This window comes from Pterocles gutturalis, unplaced genomic scaffold (assembly GCF_000699245.1).
Source record: "Pterocles gutturalis isolate BGI_N339 unplaced genomic scaffold, ASM69924v1 scaffold15292, whole genome shotgun sequence".
NCBI lineage: Eukaryota > Metazoa > Chordata > Aves > Pterocliformes > Pteroclidae > Pterocles > Pterocles gutturalis.
In genome coordinates this window covers 51,314-71,331 of record NW_010115636.1, presented here as the reverse complement: position 1 = coordinate 71,331, position 20,018 = coordinate 51,314, and the positions used below count along the sequence as shown (strand labels likewise).

The window sequence follows — 20,018 nt, the reverse complement described above, 5'->3', positions numbered from 1 at the left end:
CCGCTGCGGCAGCACTACAACTTGCCAGCCGTCAGCTGTGGGGTTTTTCCATCTGAAGCCAGTGGAGGTGTTGCTGTCATAGGTCTTTATATTTCATAAAGCAGGAACTGATTTTCATTGTGAATATGGGACCTGATGTGCTGGAGGTAGAGACCTGGAACTGATTTTTTTTCTTTTCCCATAGTCCATATTGGCCCTTGGTTACCAGAAATGAGTAAACGGCGAGATCAGTTAGATTTTCTGATGTGGGTTTCTCAGGTTTTGAGTCTGCTTCTTTTGAGGAAGCTGTGGCTGCATGTGGCTGTGGCTGTAGTTACATCCTCTACGTCGAGAGCTCGGGCTGATGCTCTCTTGAAACAAGCAGCCTCCCAGAGAGAAATGACATATTTTGCTGCCTTTCAGATAACACTCCTCTCCAAACCACATCCCTTTGAATATTTACTCTGCATCACGTTTCTTTCTTCACTTGTCAGTCGTCAAAATTGCATCTACTATTTTTAGTTGCCCCAAGCTTCTTTGCCTGTTGGGGGTGTATATTTAGACACTTGCTGAGCTGTATCCCCTGTTCATCAGGCCCTGCTACACCTAAAATGAAAGATTTCAAACCTCTGTGTTTCAGAAATGCAAGAAAAATGGCTTGTGGAGAACCCAGAGCTGTTTCCAAAGCTGAAGAAAAAGGAAAAGGGCATGAGCTGAGCCTACCTCTGCCGAGGCGGTGTGCGATTCAGGAGGGAGCAAGTTATGACATGACACCTTTAATTTCCTCACTTCTGTCATCTTCAGCAAGACATTGGTGATGAAGGAGTGATAGAATCAAGTATCTATTTTTCATAAGCCTGTACTGTATTCATGAGAAATATCAAAGGCAGCACGTCACTGGGTGTGGTTCTTGCTGGCAGCTTGTGCTAGTGTGGTATGTCCAAACACTCAGGACCTCCAAGGACTTCTGCATTTTTTAAAGGCTGAGTTCCTCAAAAAGAGAACAGCAGGGCACAGCAGTCCTGCTGGGAACCTACGCGATTCTTGCTGTAAGAAAATCTCTCTTGTGCATTAGTCCTGCTTTGCAGGCTGGAGAAGGACGCAGAGGGTGAGGCAGATGCTGCGGAAGCCCAGTCCCCAGCACCAGGGAGTGAGGTATCCAGCTGGGAGCAAATGCAAGCTCTTGTCTTCCCTGGGCTTGCAGGGCCAGAGCTGCTGACCTGGGGCTGGGGAGCTCAGCTCTGGCTGCAAGCTTCTTTTGACCCCATGTCTGGAGCACCATGCAGGGCTGTTTTGCTCGGCAGTAGGTGCCCTCAGCAGTGCCTGGCAGGCATTCATAGTTTCCCTGCTCTTTCTCTGGCTTTTGGAGTTGATTTCCATGCTGTGGACTGGACATTGCAGCTGTAAATCACAGCCAGATGTCTGTCCCACATCCCCTTGTAGGAGAGGTGCTCCTTAGCCATTCAGTAGCAAACAGGGATAACAGGACACCAGCCGTTTTCGTTGTGTCTTCAGCAAGACTGGAAATTCTGAAGAAAATCTCGAAAGACTGACTTAGGATTTTTTTTTTTCCCCCATCAGGCTAATTTCAAGCCTCCTTTACCAAATGGTCTGTATCATAACTTCATCCTCTCCCATCTGGGCATCGCTGTTCCTGCTCTGGCCCCATGAGCAGGCAGTGTGCTGAAGCATATTGAAGAGCCTGTTTTATCCAAGGAAAGGAATTCCTTTTTATATTCCAGTATCCTGTCTGCTGCCAGGCACTGGATTGAGCAGGCACTCTCTTTGAGATGTGGATGCTTTCCCCCATAGTCCACGTGGAGGAAGAGCGAGCTGTGCCTTCCCCTCGGGTTGCACAGGGGAAGGAGCTCTGCCTGCGACCGCTTCCAGTTTTCCCAGTGGGAAGGGATCTGGACTGACCCCTTCTGTAGGGTCAGCAAAGCGGCGGCCTCCACTGCCTGCACTGGCTCTGGGGCACGTGGCGGTGCAAAGAAATCCAGAGCAAAGAAAGGATCATTGCGTGTCCTCACATGTGCATCCATGGTGCTTCGATCATGGACATCGTGCTCTTGTTCCACTGCTGTCACTTTTCCATCTGTTCATTCATGGAGAAGGAAATGAATGTTTGTCCTCTGCACAGCCCAGGCAGGGGAGGAAGGGCCTTATGTTCATTTTTGTGTGAAATATGCCCATCTGTTGGAATATTGCGTTTAAAATTATGAAAAAAAGAGAAGGAAAGCCCATTTGCTGAACTGAAAGTCCTGTCCCTGCCTCTGGCCAGGGATGATTTTAACCCTGATCTTTCCCATTTCTCTTGGCCACAAACCCCCGTAGCTGTGGCAGAAAATCAGTAGGGTGGCTTGTTGCAAGAAGAGTGTCTGGTTAATTAATTCTTATGGAATATTGTTAAACATCTGGTGAACTGCCAGATGCCAGAGTCTCATTCTTTTCCCCACCACCCAAATCCATGGAGGTCGGGAATGCTGCCAGACCTGCAAAGTCTGCCGGGCGGCATGAGCCCGGTGCGTGGTTTGGTTTGCTGGTTGGTACTGGGGGTCTTTCTGGCATGATGGCTTTCCTGCAGCTTGCTCTGGGACAGCCTGTTAGCTTAGGGGAAAACTGCTCCCTTCCTGGGGAGCCCGGTGTTCTTACGGCCAGAACAGATGGAAATCAGCTGCCATGGATTTCCTGTTTTTTAAAATACCCACATTTCTACAGCAGGGTGTTGGTGGTCCTGCGGGAAAGGAGGTACATTGCAGCATGAGGTGGGCAGCAGCCTGTGGAAGAAGCTGCCTGTATTTTTCCAAGCTGGTGAAGATTTGTTATCTTGGATGACATGCTGTTAAAGCAGGTTGTGCACTGCTCAGTCCGCAGGCTGTCAGCACTGAGAACGCCTCCAGCCCAGAGCTTGGGTGCCAACTGACCTTTAGTTGCTTTTAAATTGTAATTCGTTCATCGTGACAAAGGCTTGGTGGCCTTTTAATCTGCTGGACTGGGGAAGGAGATGCATTTTTCAGTAAGGGTTTGCACAGTTGATTTTTTTTCAATATTTTGCAGGACTGTGGTTAATCGTTCCCCTTGGCCTGCCTGGCAACATTTTAACCTCGCTGCCTCAGTCTCCCCTCCATCAGAACGGTTGCTGTTGGGTTTTTCTTTCCTCCCTCAGAATTTGAGGGTTTTTTCATTTTTCCTGATGTTCCATAACCTCTCTCAGCTCAACTTCACTTCCCCCACCTCCTTCTGAAATACAAAAGTTGGGCATTTTTCCTGAAGCCAGGAATGCTTTGTAGGGAGCTGAATTCATCTCCTTTGGTGGTGAGGGGTGGGATGCCTTGCTGTGTTTTGGCTGTGCAGAGAGCACAGACCTGTTCTAGCAAATAGCAAACTATCCAGGGCTTATTTGCCCCTCCCTACCATTCTTCAAACAGTTCTTCCTTCTAGTGGGAGTAATTTTTTTCTCTTTGAGCTGCTGTATCCTTTTGAACCCTCTCCCCAAGCTCTCGGTGGAGTTAGCACTTGCAGCTCCCCGAGGAAGCAAGCAGTGCATTATCCATCACAGGAACCTGGCACCTTTCAGATGTAATTCGCTGCTGGAGCGTTAAACATTTTCTCAGCCATGCCTCAGTGTCAGTGTCGGGAGAGCTTTCCGTTCCTCTTCAACCCCACTGCCTGCATGGTTTCTCTGATGGCAGGTATCTGGGGAAATCTGTTTCTGTGAAACACTTGACACATAGCATGACTTTCCTGTCCTAGCAGTTCATGTCAGAGAGCCTTTAAACTTCCTCTAGCAATGTGGGTTTTGTTTCTTCCTTCTCTTTGTGGCTTGTCACGGTTGCTGCCCCTCATGTGTAGAAGGAGGAGAAGGGAAAGATTGGAAGTGAACTTAAAATGTGGCATTTGTCTGTTTGCTTGTCCCTTTATTTGCTGGAGGAGCAGTTACAAACGGATTAAACACGGCTCCTTCAGCATAGGGAGGTGGTGCTGAATAGAGGTGCTGTGGATCTTTCAGCAGCTGGGAGGAAGGACAAATAAGTATAGATTAATTTCTCCTGGAGGTGTGCTGGAAATGTAGCTCTCCCAAAGCAATTTGGTCTTTGCAGTTATCAGTCTGAATGTGGCTAGAAAAGAAACTCTTGATAACTGGAGCAGTCCGCGTGGGCTGGGGGCAGAGCAGGTGGCAGAGGGGATGCCGGATCCTGGCTCTGCCCTTGTTCTGCTCCTCGATGGAGCTCAGGTGCTGGGGAGGTGGGGGGATCCCTGCCTGGCAGGCTCCCCGTGGATGTTCCAGGGATGCTGGGTGCCCTTACCTCAGGGGCAGGAGAGACCTGTTGAATCTGTTCTTCCAGCTTGTACAGGTCTCTGGCTAGCCGTGGAGAGAGTGTCTTCCTAATCGAACACCATGGAGAGGGAGCTGATCTGCAGGAGCTCTCCCTGCCGCATCTCCCCCCGCCTGCTCAGCTGAGGGCAGCTTTCATCTCTTCTGTGTGAAAACTGGGGCATCTCTGAACCAGCTTCTGTCATCCCCTTCTGAAAGGCCTTACATCTTCCTGCTTAAGAGTGTGGAGGGTTATTTTGGTAATAAAACAAAAGCATGGTGGGCTGGGATGAGCGGTCCCCAGGAGGTGACCCTGTTTTGCCCTGCCCTCCTTTTCAAGGGCTGTCATGAGGTGAGCTGGCTCCTGTCTACAAAGATTGGGCAGCACTCTGCGAAAGGCAGATATGTGTTCTTTTGATGCTCTGGCCATGTTCCTGGAAGGCATGCAGGAGTCTGCTTGAAAATGAAGTTGAGATCAATGTAGCTGTTTGGGTAGGCTCACCCCAGCATCACCAGGAGGTACCACTCTGAGACCAGTAATGTCCACCTCAAAAATTTCCTCTGAAAAATGCTGCAAGAGTGGCAGCATTTCAAGAAAATTTTTTTGAGTATAAATACATAAATGCTGTTACGTTCAGTAGTCAGGAACTGTTAGTTCCTGATTTCCTTTTTTTCGGTTGATCCTTACCGTCCACTGAAACAAAGTTTGATTTTGTTCTGAGCAGTTGCTGGGAAGCAGGGTATACATATATATGTGTATGTTCACACACATATATATATTAAAATATATATTTTTGGGGTGGGAGAGGAAAATGCACAAGAAGTGTTTTAGTCTTGCCAGAACGCCACTGGGTGTGAAGTCTCTTTGCAGGACAGCGCCTGCCGCCTTCAGTCACACACCACAAACGCATGCACAGCCTTTGCATAAAATCTAGTTGCTTTTCTGATCCCTTGCAGCAGCAGCTGACTGATGCTCTCATTTTTGTCTCGCAGGAGGAGCCAGCTCCCGCGGTGCAGGGCCAGAGGTCATCGCTCAGCGGGGTGTGCTACCTGACCATGGGTCTCCTCGTGCTGCTCCTGGGGTTGGTCTTTGCATCGATGTATGTGTACAGATACTTCTTCATCACCCAGGTAGGGGCGAGTCGGGAAGGACTGCTGGCTCTTTGGCCAGAGCAGACAGACAAAATGCTTCAGCCTTTGAAAGAGGTGGTGCAGTTATTTATGGCTTTGCATTGCAGTAACTCAGGAGCCAGTCCTCTGGGCTATACAGATGAGGCATGTCTTAAGTGGGAGGCTCAGGTTCACCTCCATCCTGAGCGCCAGGAAGGGCCTTCCAGAAACCTCTTCTTCCTCTCCCTTGGGGCTTTGTTTTACCTTGTTTTCTTTCTTTAACTCCATAGAAGTATCCTTACAGTTCTGCCTTTTAAACCTAATGTTACTGCTGTCAGGGGTAAAGCAGTCTGAAAGTGTGGCGGCTTGTGAGGGGAGAGCAAGCAAAATCCTGTAGGTGTAACAAAAATAGGTGCTGCTATTAATAAAACAAGCAAAGAAGTGAAAAGTGAGTAAGAGATGATATAGAAGGTGAGCCCTTGACTCTATTAAATTCAGCACCTTTTCTTCCATGTAGTCTTTGCAAAGCCTGGCCTAGCTGAGGCACTGGGCTGGCAGCGTTGAGGTGGGTCTGAGTATAGGGAATGCGCCAAGGCAGAGCTGCGTTTTAAGGAGGAAACTGCTGAGCTCTGTGGCTTGCTGAGTGTTTAGCCAAGAAACCCCAGAGCAACGGTTTTCACTGAAGCCCTCGTTCTGCTGTGGAGCAGCTATTAGTGAATGAGTTCTCCCAGGACTGCCGCTGCCTTCATTTCTGCAGCCAGCACTTATCCACTCAGCAGTATAATCTTTTTATACACTCTCTTGCTCCATAATTTCTCTTGCTGTCAAATTAATTTGCAATCTTTGTTTTAAGATACATCAGTGCTTTATTACCTGTGCTCATTTATACCTGATCTGGAAACCCTGTGACAACCGTAGGGCTGCTCAACCCTCCCACACGCCGCTGTGTTAGTGTAGATTCCAAATGGCAGCTTATACAGCAAAGCCCGTTCAACATGGTCAGAAACGCTCAGGGGACCGGGGCAATGGGGCCTTCCTGTCTCCATCTCCAATGGCTGCAGTTTGTCTGTGTTAGCTCTCTCTCCTGTAGCTTGTGCTTCTGGAGCCTTGGAGAGCAGCAGCTCCTGTTTTATAGTGAGGCTTTGTTTTGGTTAATTAATTTGCCATAGACAAGCTGCAAGTGCCTTTAGAAATTATGCTCTGCTCGCCCTAAGCCTATATGCCATATGTAGAAAAATGGAGTTACTGAAGCTGTGTCTATGGAGGGATGTCAGCAGCCTGGTTATGAAATTTAAGAGTCCACAGGCAGTCAGTTTGCCTTTCTGAGTTACCCCTTCTGCAGTCCCACAGGGAGTCCTTTATTCGCTTTGGACCTGGCTAGCTGGAATGGAGACATGGTCATTTCAGAGGAGTGCTTTGCACTACCTTCATCATGAAGAGTTTCTGGTTAAAAAGATTGATCTTGAAATATTCTCAACCGCCTGTTTGAAAAGGGTGTTTTTACCCAGTATGGGTGTATTTCTTGTGTTTGCTGTGGTCGTTAGTGGGGTGTATGAGTGTTGAACCTCTGCCTGGATCTCGTCCCAGCAGCTGCCCCGCGAGAGCGTGTTTCACTGCGGCGTCCTTTATGAAGACTCACTGTATTCGCCGTTCAAAGGACAGATGGAGCTGCACGAAGATGTCAAGATTTTCATTGAGGAGAACTACGAGCAGATCAATGTCCCAGTGCCTCAGTTTGGAGGGAGCGACCCTGCAGATATCATCCATGATTTCCAGCGAGTAAGGAGCTCTTGGGGCTTTGGGCGCATAGCACGGTGCTGAGCTGGGGTGCACCGACACAGTGCTTATGGCCTAGCACTGTCACTGTTGTCACATATGTCTATGATGATCTTGTTACTGAGCTGCCCTCTTTCCCAAGGCCCTCTTTGAAATTTTACCAACCTGCTTGTCTTGCTTGATAGGTAGGTCCTTGGACAGGTTTGTTGCTTAAAACAGTTTTCGGTCTTCTCTGAATTCCGTCTTTTCACCCATCTTCACAGCCACGTTTCATTGCGAAGGGCTCAATTTCTTAATTTCTCTGCTTGGAATGCAGGGTCTGACCGCTTATCATGACATAACGCTGGATAAGTGCTACGTCATCGAGCTGAACACCACTATTGTGATGCCTCCTCGCAACCTGTGGGAGCTGCTGGTTAATGTGAAGGTACAGCTGCAATCCCCCTTATTTTGCATGCTTTGCTTCTTGAGTTGGCTTCTGTGTGCCAGCTGGAAGATCATGGGAAACCAAAACTGCTCTGTCTGTGGAGGTAAGCCTTAGCCCTGGCAGAGCTGAAGTTTAGCTGAAAGGACGTTTAGCTGAAATATTAATTTTGTAGACAGCACAGTAACACTGGCATAACGGATCAGCCTGACCAGGGTGACACAGAGAAGCAGCAGATGCCTTCCCTCTGGTGTTTACTGATAGCAGAAATCAAGGAAGAAAAGAAAAAAAATCCCTCCTTCCACTCTTGCTGTGGTTACCACTGCGGTTTGGCATTTGCAGAGCTCAGTGTCCCTTGGGGAGTACCAGGCTTTCAGCTTTTACCCTTTTGGGAGGGAATCTGTGCTGCCCTCCCAGCTGTGGTGTGGGTTGCAATACCAGACTTGGGCTTATGCAGTTTTGCTCACAGCAGGTGTTAATTGGGTTTAGTAGCAGCAGGTCTGTTCAGTTCAGAAGCCCATGCCGCTGTTGCAGAGACTGAAAAAGTTAATCTTAAAATAGAGTGCTATTTAATATTAGCAGCAGGAAAAAAAACCCAGGATTTTTATGACTGCAGAAGATGCCAATCTATCTTAGTGTTTTGCAGGTAAAGCAAAGTACTGAGCCTGCGTCTCTTACTCTCTTCTGTGACAGTCTGTTTAAAAGAAAATAAATTTTTAAAAAATCTAATTCTTTCTTAAATCCCCTTTGCTTGCTTGCTGCTACACGTAGTGTGATGAACTTTGTAGGGGTTAAGCTCAGAGGCAAAATGTTGTGCCTTGAGAGATGCCTGATCTCTAGTCCTTGTCAAACTCCCAGTTTCCTGGCCGTCCTTGCAATCTCATGCACTGTGACCATCTGGCAAATGTTTTGGGAATCCTGCTGGGGTACAGCACATGTGTACTTACATCTCGCCCCAACCCAGCCACAGCTTCTCACCATGGCAGGTGACCAGTCCCTGGTGCAGAGGGAAATGGAGAAGGCAGGATTGCACAAGCTGACAGCAGAGCCCCCCAAAAAATCTGAGATTGGGAATGCTGATTGCATCCTAAAATAAGAGATATACAATAATAGTCAATGAAAATGATGCTTCCTCTTTATCAGAAATTGAATTTAAAAGGGGATAAAAATAGAATTTAAATGGTCTTACATATTTGATTCTTTAAAGAGAGTACAAAGCAGAGGTTTAAATAACTTTCTGATTATTGGGATGGGTAAGAGTCCAATCTGTCTCTGGAGGTTTTAACATGCACCTTAGAGACATTGGTTTTAAGTGTTTATCTTGGTCTTAAGCTCAGAAAAGTTTTTTTGCCATGAGGACAGAAGCGGTGGAACAGGTTGCCCAGGGAGGTTGTGCTGCCTCCTTGAAATCCTTGAAGGTTTTCAAGACCAGACTGGATAAAGCTATGAGGAACCTGGTCTGATCTTGTAGCTGCCACTGCTTTGAGTAGGAGGTGTGACCAGAGACCTTCTGAGGTCCCTCCCCAGCTTAATTATCCTGTGAGCCTGTGATCCTTGTGTCCGCAGGCGCAGCCTTGCTGGTGGCCTGTGTCAGGCATAGAGGCCAGATTTCTCCCCACTGTGGGGGACCTTCATCACCTGATGACAGCCCCCTGCTCTGGAGTGCTCCCGTTTGGATGCTGAATGAGCTGCGTCGGTCCTTGGACTTGAGGACTTTTGCCTTGCTCCTCTTGTGCCTCCTTCTGCCTTCTCCGCTCCTCTGACTCCGGTCAAGTCCCTAGTGAATGAGACTAGTTTCCAGCTGAAAGTTTAGTTTTGAAGATGTTCAGTGGCTTCATCTTGTTTCTAGGACCAAACCTCAGTCCAGCAAATAACATTAGCTGCTTGTGCTGCCAGCAGACTGTGGCAGCACAGGGATTGAGTGCAGCTCCTTTGCTCTTTCCTCCCTGGCCAGCCTGGTGCCGGGGTGTCCCTTTGCAGCGTGGTTGCTGTGTGCCCTGTGCCTGCTCTGGCTGTGCCAGACCCCGCTCTGGTCTGGGCACTGCTGTTGCCATGTGTGTGTTACCAGGCCTCTTGTGTCTGATTTTTCTTGCAGACTTTATTCGGTGTAGTAAAAGTAAAAGTTTGGTGAACAGAGCTGTGTAAGTATCTGAGAGAACAGGGTGGAGGGATGCCCCCCCCCACCCCTTGCAGCAGCAGGAGGTTGGAGATGACCCAGTTAAATGGCAGACAATCCACATCTTTTGCAGAACCCAAGTGCTCAGTGCTCTAGTTTTCTTAAAACTCTTGGCAGAGAATTGAAGGTATTGTTGCACAGTCCTGCAGCGGAGGAGCAATGATTCCTGACTGCTTCAGCTACCAGATCTATTTAAATCTAAAACAGTGAAGAAATTGGATTGTGCACGTGTTGCTCTTTAAGCCCTGTCACTGTGTTGCGGATATGGCAAATCCTGAGCCCCAGCCCCAGGTGTTAACGTGGCAGCTCCTGCCAGCAACTGCACGTATCACCTGCCCTCTCCTGCACTCTCCCACTGAGAATTGGTAATTGAATTTTTTGCAGAACTCTTGTGTTAGTGTAGTACAAACTTCCACTAATAGTCTACTCCTCCAGCATTAGCAGAGAGCTTTATCGATCTAGTCAGCTGTGCCAGCCCAGCAGCACAGCGCTGAGTTAAGACAGCGTGTTTCCAGGTACATCTCTGTGGAGATAACCTGTCCTGTGGGGGAAGCTGAAGAGGTGGTATTGGAAATTGTACTGTTGTGCGTTGTTTTCCTCCCTGATTATATTTATATTGGCCCTGGGAACTGTTGGTTCTTTTATTTCTTTGACTGTTCTTAAGCAAAAGGGACCAGAAGTAAGTCTTTGCTTCATGGCCTAGTTCACATGTAGTCTGCTCAGAAGTGTCCCCCAGCCCAGGCTGTCCTTGTAGCACAGCTGCTTATTGCTGCAGAGATGCCCAGACAGCTGTGAGATGCCCTGAGCATCCGGGGATCAGCTTGCAGAGAGTCCTCGTTGCCGAGAAGGTCTCTTTCCTGCAGGTACAGAGGCTGTCTCCATCCCTGGGGTGCTTCGAGGTCTCCTGTTTTCTCTCTCCCCATTTTTTCTAGCCCCTGGTGACTTTGTGCCATGTCCCCCCACCAGGCACCACACTCATCACCCTGGTCTTCATAGTGGCCTGCACCCCAGCAGCAGGGAGCTCCTGTCTGCTGCTTTGCCTCAGGTTGGTCCCTGGTGTGAGCTGCCTTCCTGCACTGCCCCAGAGTCACTGGATGATGTCCCTGCGGTGATGGAAGTGTGCTGAGAGCCCGTGTTCTGCAGCGTGCCCACCACTGCTGTGCAGGGCGGTGTTTCTAAATGTGGTGCCCACGGCCCGTCTGTAGTCCCCATTCCTGTGGGCTATAAGGGCAGGAGATTATTGTGGCTGTGCTGCATGAACCGAGGAGGAGAGGGAAATGTGGAAACCTCAGGAAACTGTTGGAATCTGAGCAGGGCTGGCGTTTTTGGTTTTTGCCTTTTGAAGTAAATGTAAAATGCACATTTTCAGTGGAGTTCCTGGCATTTTGGTTGAGCCTTGATCCCTCTCCAGATGGGTTCATTGTGCTCTCAGAGTTACAGCTTCAGACGCTCTCCTTTAAAACTGGAGATAGTTTATAACAGGGTTGATCCTACCCTGGCTTCATCCCCTACATGAAAATTCCATTTTTGGATCTAATCCATTTTGTGTGCCCTGCACTAGTAGCATGGGACAGTTTACTGCAAGGACAGGGAAGCATGTTAACCAGCCTTGGTAAGTGGAGTTTGAGCCTTCAAACAGTGAATTTTCCACAGTTTGGCTGTTCTTGGTGCTCTGCATAAGACAGTTCTGTTCGAGGAGGAGATCGTGGCACCGTTTGTGCTTTATTTCTGTGTCATTTCAGAAAGGGACGTACCTGCCTCAGACGTACATAATCCAAGAGGAAATGATCGCGACCGAGCACGTCAGTGACATGGAACAGCTCGGCTCCTTTATCTACCGCCTCTGCAGAGGCAAAGAGACCTACAGGCTGAAGCGGAGGAGCGCCAGGAGACGTAAGAGCCTCGCCGTGTTCAGCTGTCCTAACATGCTTTCCCCCTGCCCTGCAGTCATTATTTCTGCTGTTACAGCCATGCTGGCCTCTTCACAGTGAGAGGGGAGGTTTCCCTGTGGGAGTAAGTGCACAGGACATCCTTTGAGGTGTTTCCCATCTAATTCACCTAAACCCAAATCTGGGATGATGCTGCTGCAAATGGATGCTGGCTGCTGTGTATCTGTCATCTGTCAGCCTAATAGAAACATTAAGAAAATGGTGGCAGGAGTCAGCAATTCATTGACATGCAGGCTCCCGGGGTTGAACTAATAGCAGTGCTGTTGGGAACTGGTTGGAAAATTTCCCTAATGGAGACACCCGCTTCAGTGGCAGCTATTCAGAGCGGATTAGATTGGCAAATTGCCTTTAATTAGTTAAGTTCTTAATAAATGGAAAAAGTTGTGAAGAGGGAACATTGGAGTACCTTATTTCAAGAAAATCAGTAATATGCATCTTATATACAAAAAAAAAATTTACTTTTGATATTCGTATTTATTTGATTTTAGATGCTGGTGTACTTAAGGGCTCACCTGAAACGTGAACCTATAGTCAGTTTGGGTTTGGATCTTTGGGGAAGCTGCAGGGTGCTAAGAGCGTTTGGGTGCAGAAGTCACTGTGGCTGTAGCTCATGGTTGCTTTCCCAGCGGGAGCTGCACAGCTGTGCCCAGGGCTGCTGGAACGCTGGCTGCCGCTCTCGTGGAGCCCTGGCACAGTCCTGTTTGGCAGCAGGGCCCCCCCGGGCTAAAAGGAGAGTAGCTGCCCAGAGCGGGCTCCTGCAGTTTGAGGGCATGAGGAGCATTAGTGTTTCCCAGAGAGGCTGAGGCTGTGGCAGGACCGGTGCATGCGGGGATGTGAACAGCCAGAGGGGTGGCTATTTTAGACCCTCCTTGGCTGCATTTGGAGCTGTGCTCTGTACCAGCCTATATTTCTGCCAGTTTCACAAGGCTTTCTGGTCTCTCAAATAACACTGAGAAGCTGTCAGCTAAAACCAGCTGTTTCCAGGCAGCTTGTGGCATCTCTGACTGCAGGACTGTGGCCTAGAGAATATGGCTGCTCGTTCAGAGACCAGATTGTGCTGCTTTGCATATGGACTGGGTTGTTCCTGCATTTCAGTGTTCAGTGGTTGCATTTCATTTGCTTTTCTTCCCCTACTTGCTGCATATCTTACAGATTTTCATTTGTTGAATTTCCCCTCTCCTCTCTTTCAATCCCTTCTAGGTATCAGTCGACGCGAGGCTGGAAACTGTCATCGTATTCGTCACTTTGAGAACACTTTTGTGGTTGAAACTGTTATCTGCAAAAAGTCATGAAGCCACTCTCCAGATGTAACCTTCCTTGGCTTTGCTTGTGTACACATGCACACACATGCTCTCAGTCTGCTCCTTTAGACATGGTAATCTGTCTTTTTTTTACTCCCTCCCCTGCTTGTGCAGCTCTAACATCTTGGGTCCATTGTGGCCTCACAGTGGATTCTCTTTTCTCCCTGCTACATACCTGAGGCATTTCCTGGGCTTAAATTTACACAGTGGTCAAAGATAACTTGGGAGTAGATGCAGCTTCTTCCACACCACAGGACGGGAATCTCTTTGGGGAGCAGGTTTGGAGTAGAAGGGGTGGTCAGGAAATAGGAGTGCTGGAAATAGGTGCTGTTTTCCTGGGGAAGCAGTTCCAGGCTGCCTTGGCACCGGGACAGAAGGTGTATGCACAAAAGGAGGGTCACCATTTTGCTATTGATGTAAGGACCAGAAATATGTAACCAGATGCACTTAGGAAAGGAATAGTTGTGAGGATACAGACAGGGTGATTCAGAAAGCTCAGCAGAGGGAGGATTTCTGGACAGACCATGCTGTGGTGATGCCAGCTTGCTGTGTGCTGAAGACTAGATTTTCAAACACTGAAAGCAACCACTATGTGTTGTGTTCATGGCTGGCTCCTGGACTCACCCCTCACCGTGTCTGCTCCTGAACGCGCATGGCTCAGTGTGCCCCACTGAGCAATGCAGGGTGTCGGAGGGGTGTTCGGGTTGGGCAGGAGGCCAGGGCAAGGAGGTGGGCTGGGAATGACACAAATGACACAGCATGTCCTTGCTCCCCTGCCACAAAGCAGAGGATGAAGTGCAAGGCTGTGTAGCGATATTTTTCTAACACACAGTTGCAGCTGCTGTGGATCCTGGGCAGATCTGCTGTCACTTTGCCCAAGTAAATAAAGAGGTGAAGCTTTGATGCAGAGTGCCACAGCTCCACTCGTGTCCCGTCTATAGGCCGTGGCTGCGGGTGGAGCTGGCTGGTTTCCTCCAGCCCCGTGTCTGTCCTGGCCAACTCTGCTTGCTTGGGAAGATGAGTTATGTTCACACGGGTCTGTCTTCCTGAGTTATTGAGATCCCATCTGTGTGCAGATGGGGTGCCATGCCTACGTACCAAGTGGTGTCAGCAGCAGAACTGGTGGTTACTGGGAAGTGCAGAAGCAGGTTTTTTTAATTTATTTTTTTTTTAACAGAGTGTGTATTCTTGTATTACTCCTCCGATGAAAGCTGTTTTGGTAGTAATTGCTGTAGTCCAGCCATATATCATGTTATCTGCAGGCACCATTGTAGTACAGATATTGATACAGGGCAAGATGCAGCTGATCAATTACTGCAGAGAAGTTGTGTGAACAAAACTGCATTTCTATTGATCATGAGACAGAAGAATTGCAGAGTAATTAAATCTTCTTCCCTCTGTTCCATAAATATAGTTGAAACTAATTAGGTTCTTGAAATGCAGGCAGCTTTTTGGCTTGAAAGAAGGGAGTGAGTTTCAACTTGGCACATTCTTGTTAATTGGTTTCCAGCAAATCTGGACTTGTTCACCATCTGTTGAAATGAGCTTGTTGTTTTAGAAGAGGAAGGATAAAGTAAATGCAAGTACAATCATTAGCTCAGCAGAACCAAAAAAACATGAATATAGTTTAAAATAAAACTTTTAAGGAATAACACTGCAAGTTAATTAAGTGAAAACAAAGCGGGATCTCAAAATGGTTGTGTAATGCAATAGGAATTAGTATGTCCTGAGAGGCTGAGAATTTATTTTTTTGTATAAACATAGTCAACTATAAACATTAAGTGTTAACAAGTAGAGGAGGACACTTTGGTTTCATTCTGCTTTAAGCTTGATGTAAAATGAAGAATTATGTGCACTTCATGCAGGTTGATAAGGAAAGTTTCCCACTGCCAGGGGTATTTGCTTTTCTCGCAGTGTGTTTGTCCAACAATAACTTGTTGCTAGCCTCCACCATTGCAGAGTGGGTGTCGAGAAGTGGGTCAGAGAATTGGTTCTGTCCTGGGTCCAGCTGGGATAGGGTTAATTCTTCGCAGAAGCTGGGAGTTGGGCATAGCCGGATATTCGATACCATGCTGACGTCATGCCCGGGATATAAGGGGAAGCTAGCCGGGAGAGGGGTCTCTTTTGTGAAGCTCGTGGTGGTGAGATTTTCATTGTATCAGTGTTTCCATTGTACTCTATATCTTGTCTTATTGTTATATTCTTCTTTCTTTTGCTTTCCTCGTGTGGTATTATTAAAAATCTGTCGTTATCTCAACTCAGGAGGTTCCACTTTTTCTTATTTGCCCCCATCTTACCGGGAGAGGAGTGGGGGGGGGAGGCGGTGTTGCGACCACGTGGTGGTGGTGGTCCTGACACCAAGACAGTTCACTTAATGGAAGTGCCACAAACTGGTAAATTTAAGCCCAGCGTTTCTCTTTGTTTCTAGGAAGCTAAGCCTGCACTCAGGTGAGCATACAGACCTTTTTCCCCTTCCTTCTGATTCTGCATGAATTAACTGGTCATTGAATACGCTAACTTTGTGCAATCCCACAGCCGTAAGGACAAACCTTGGTTCTTTAAGGTGAACTAATGTGCTCACTGTTTCATAGGATAAGAATGCAGTTGTCTAGAAAGAAAACATAAGATGCTTTGTATATTTTGTCTGGTAGGATTCTTACTTCTTAGGAAAAATCCATGGGATAATAAAGCCTTTTACGTCTGATATGCATAGCGTGTGTTTGTTCGGAATGGAAAGCACATGCCCTCCACGAAGCTGTCGCTCATGGGAGGGGACAGCCAGACAGCCCAGGAGGGGTTGGCCTGGCGGCATCTTGGAGTTGGGCAGTGGGGGGATGCTGGAGTGTGGAGGCTGTTCCCCATGGTGATGGGAGAGCTGCGTGGGGACGTGGCTGTGGAGCCTGCCCGTGCCTACAGGCTCTGCAGGGCTTTCCCCTGCCCTTGCACTTCCCTGGGAGACCCAGGGGCAGCCTGTGGTGGGGTGGTCGCTGCCAAACTGAGGTCTGTGACGCAGCAAGATGCCTGTGCTGCTGGGGTGGCTAGTGGGTGTCTGATCTTCACGCTCAGCCTTGCTTCTCCAGCTGCCTGACTTCTACGCAGTAATGTGTCAGTTTGCGTGTGGCCTAAGCCTGCTGTTGCCATCTGGCTGGCTCTGCAGGGCAGGCCTGCAGAAGGCTTCCCTCTTCTCCTCGCTGCACGCAGCAATGTGGGTCTGTTGGTGCTCTCCTGAGCTTCCCCTCTGGTAGGGAAGTGTCAGAATATTGTTCCTGAACTCAACTGTTCCTCTTTCCACAATTAGTCTCTGGTCAGTCAGCAAGGAAGATAGCACAAAAGCTTGTTATAGTCATTTTTGCTGCATTTTGCTTTTACCTCTTCAGTGTCTGGATGCTTTTTCCATTACTGGGGTTATGCAGAAGAGAGAGAACTGCGTCTTACAGTAATGACGTTTGCCAAAGCATCTTCTCCTGCACTGGCCCAGCCAGCTCTGCTGGACAGCCCTTTCCTTCCATCGGCACTGGGCTCAGGAAGCAACTCTACATCACCAGCTGGACAGCCCTTTCCTTCCATCGGCACTTGGCTCAGGAAGCCCCGTGGGGAACCTGACCCCTTCTGACATGTCCACCTTCTGGAGGCTGGAGTGCTGATATTAGGAACATGACTGACGCATTTCAGTAAATCTAGTTACCAGTAAGTCAGACACCTGGAGACTTGTCCGGTACAAAGAAAACAGGCTTGTAGTGTGAATTTTTTTATTTTCTTTTGAACATTCACTCTTGGTTCAGTTTTTCATTTCCTGGAGTTGCGTTCATTGCCCCTGGCTCGTAGGAGACTTGAGATAAGTCAGTTCTGCTTCCTAATCTTGCTCACACGGGCACAAGGCTGCTTTATTTTATTGGACAGTGGCACATATAAAAGCTTGGCAAAAAAACCTGCTCTAGGAGGACTGTGGCAGAGATGCAGTTTGAAGCCCTAGGATATGGGTCACTGTGATAGCAGCTAGCAGCTAATATAATTTAGCTTTTAATACTTGCATATTGCAGTTTGGCTCAGTGGTTGTTTAGCTTTGCCATGCAGTGCTCAGTAAGTTAAAGTTTTGGTTTAATTCTAGGAACATCCACTTCCAGGCTCTGTTGGAGTTTTAAAAAAAAAAATGTGGTGGAAGCCTATTAACTTAGCAGTTGAGGGGAAGGACCTCAATGTCTCTTCTAAACCATAAATGAGCTCGTTATTTGTTACAAGTCTTCTACAGCTACATTTACAGTCCAGTGTGGGCAGCAGGAAGCTGCTCTTCACAAATTGCCTTTTGGTTTTGGGGATGGTGAGGGATTGTTGGGCCCCTTTGGTGCTGTGAAGAATTAAAATATCAGTCAAGTGTTACCCTGTGAAATGGTTCCCTGATGCATGTATCTGAAAATTGAGCAGTCCCCATTTTGATATGGTTTATAAGACTTTCAGTTGTCCTTTGTGGGAACTGACTACAGCCCATTTAGGTTGACATGAACAGCTGTCTGATGTTGAGGCCAAGCTGATGAAAGCCTGTTCTCATTGTTACACATACTTATGTATGTGCATTAAGATGTACGAGTTGTTCCTGAGCGTTTTGCTGCCATGGTTCTGATTTCCACCCAAGGCATTATAAAAGTAAGTATCATGGATGCTGTCACAGCTTCCCAGAGAAAAAAAAGCCGTATAACCTACCAAAAATAGCTTCCCAAGTTAGCATCCCAGGTCTCAGGAAAATGTCAGTTTCTCATCCTTTTGGTAAGTACAATTTCTGATGGTGGCATTCATGTCCCAGTGCAATCAATGAGGTGCTGCAGGTCCATCAGAGGGAATGTTTTCTAGATTAAGTTAACAGAAAGCAAGAGTTTGAGGGGAGAAGGTCGCTAACAAATACGGGTTGAGCTTTAACGAGTATTGTCAGCTGAAAAAAAAGCATAAAAATGTGTGTGGAAGCAGCTAAACCTCTTGATGTTAAGCCGAAGCATTTGTTTTAATGTTTTAGTAACTAAGTTGATATTTCTTGTTTTCAAACAATTTTTATCTAAAAATGCTGAATTAAAGTGGTTAAGTAACATGGGAATAAAACAAACACTGTTCGTTTTGTGTTAAAATAAACATGTTGACCAAAATGTCAACAAAACATTAATATTTTTTTTTGTGCTGGAAAAACCTGAGATAAAGAACCTAATTTTGGTTCAATCTGAATCTGTTGTTGGGTTTTTTTTGTTTTGTTTGGTTTGTTTTTTTGTTTTTTGTTTTGTTTTGGTTTGGTTTTAATTTGCTTCATACCCCAACAGGAAAAGTCCCTTATTTTCTGTCCAGTATCCAGTCTTACTGCCGACTGGGCCCAATGTGACTGAAAAGGGAGCTGGAGCTTGAAGTGACATTTGGACCATCCAAGTTGTCATACTGAAATTAGGAGCCTTTGCTTCCTAGAGAGTAAGGACATCTCTAGAAGATGATTTTGAGTGCTCAGTTTAGGAGTTTCTGCTTATCTTACTTCCGAAGTTAGACAATATGAACGCCCTTGTGTGTCAGATATTTTTAATGACTGGTGTTTCTTAAAACAAGACTGATTTTAGGACAGGGTGATACTGGCTGTTGCTTTTCTTGCCTGCTGTGTACACGACTGCTTGTATTTCTTCTCTGCATGAGGACTAGATCCGTGTCTGCAGGTAAGGAGGTAAGAGCTGAGCAGAAATACCAGTTGGGTGTCCCTGTGTGCTGGCTTGTGGCTGGTGGTTTTAGTCTCTTTGCTGGCACACAGCCTGCCAAGGCGCAGGGGCTTTGGATGACGCTCAGCACTCTGCCAGCCGCAGAGGCAGCCCTTAAGTAGGTCTTTGTCTTTAGCAGGCACTTAGTTGTATGTTGGGGATGGCCGCATGTTCGAGGGGTCACAGCTGTGAGTCTCGCCTCTGCTTGAGCACAGGACCTGAGAAAGAAATGAGGGCCAATTAAGCATATTCTGTCTCCTGCCCTATTTTGGTCACTTTTCTCTGTTCAGTTGAAGACATCCAGGTTCCCTGCACTGCCGGGAGGGGCTCCTCTCTTGGCGGCAGCAGGCTAGGTTGCTGAGCACTGGAAAAATAATTGCCAGATCCAAGTGCTTTGAGAAACATTTTGCAGTATTTGGAAAGGTGGCATTTAAAACTGATGGTCATTCACCTCTCCAAGGAAAATGAGCACTACAAAAGTACGGGCAGTTGCCAATGTAGCTTGGGCCCCTCTGAAGCATGAGGCAGGCCCTCATCTCTCTCTGAGCTTTATAGCAGCTTTAAAAAAGGATTCAGTTAAGATGTCATGGATAGAAATGGTTTCTCTTTCTCCCTGCCCCAGTATTTTAGTGTTAGCCTGTGAAATGCGTGAGCAAACAACCACCTCACACCTATCAGCCATTATAACAGCAGGCACCAAATGTCGGGCTGGCTGGTTGAAGTGTTAAGCGGGGAGAGGAAGGCATGTCAATTCTGTAAAGAGGTTTGCAAAGGAAATGCACTTTGCTTTCATTCAGTGCTTTTGATGAAGTTGTTTAATTGCACTAAAAGGTAAATATTTGGTATCAATCTCCTCGACAGTTTGAATGAATCCAGCGGAGCTGTTTCTGAAACGCTGCCTCTGCCAGGGCAGTGCTTTGTGCTTGTCCGCAGGGACTTGGTGGGTCTTCACATTTTCAGTGCACTTCTTTCCCCAAATTTGTCATTAGCAGCAAGCTCTTGGCTGTTTTTATGCTGTGGCTGCTGGAAGGGCAGCTCCACCTGGGGCTGTTTGCAGAAGCTGTAGAACTGATTAATGCCTTCTAGTGTGTGCACTTCTCAGCGCGCTGAGTTCATTTGCTGTGAAACCCGTGGGCAGCGTAACCTTAGCCCCGTGCAGCTCTAACGGGGCAGCGTGGCTGCTGCTTGTATCCACCGGCTTGGCCAAGAAGAGCGAATGTTTCGAGCAAGGAGCAGGCTCTCCATGTCTGACGCCTGCCTCTGAGGGCTCG

The 20,018-nt window shown here is 47.5% G+C and overlaps 1 protein-coding gene across 1 annotated transcript; it reads left to right on the top strand.

Annotated features, from left to right (window-relative positions):
- The first annotated feature begins 5,293 nt into the window (after nt 1-5,293).
- ITM2C (integral membrane protein 2C) lies at nt 5,294-13,307 on the top strand. The gene is made up of 5 exons (XM_010075257.1): nt 5,294-5,425; nt 6,995-7,183; nt 7,497-7,607; nt 11,523-11,673; nt 12,930-13,307. Exons 1-5 carry the CDS (start codon nt 5,351-5,353, stop codon nt 13,019-13,021), a joined length of 618 nt encoding a protein of 205 aa, XP_010073559.1. The 5' UTR covers nt 5,294-5,350; the 3' UTR covers nt 13,022-13,307.
- The last annotated feature ends 6,711 nt before the right edge of the window (nt 13,308-20,018 follow it).

What these genes read in the sequence shown, in the direction of transcription:
- ITM2C (XM_010075257.1), top strand. Translation starts at nt 5,351, where the DNA reads ATGGGTCTCCTCGTGCTGCTCCTGGGGTTGGTCTTTGCATCGATGTAT. An exon ending in GATACTTCTTCATCACCCAG is followed by an intron (nt 5,426 to 6,994) that starts GTAGGGGCGAGT and finishes TCGTCCCAGCAG; the next exon opens with CTGCCCCGCGAGAGCGTGTT. An exon ending in GCGGAGGAGCGCCAGGAGAC is followed by an intron (nt 11,674 to 12,929) that starts GTAAGAGCCTCG and finishes AATCCCTTCTAG; the next exon opens with GTATCAGTCGACGCGAGGCT.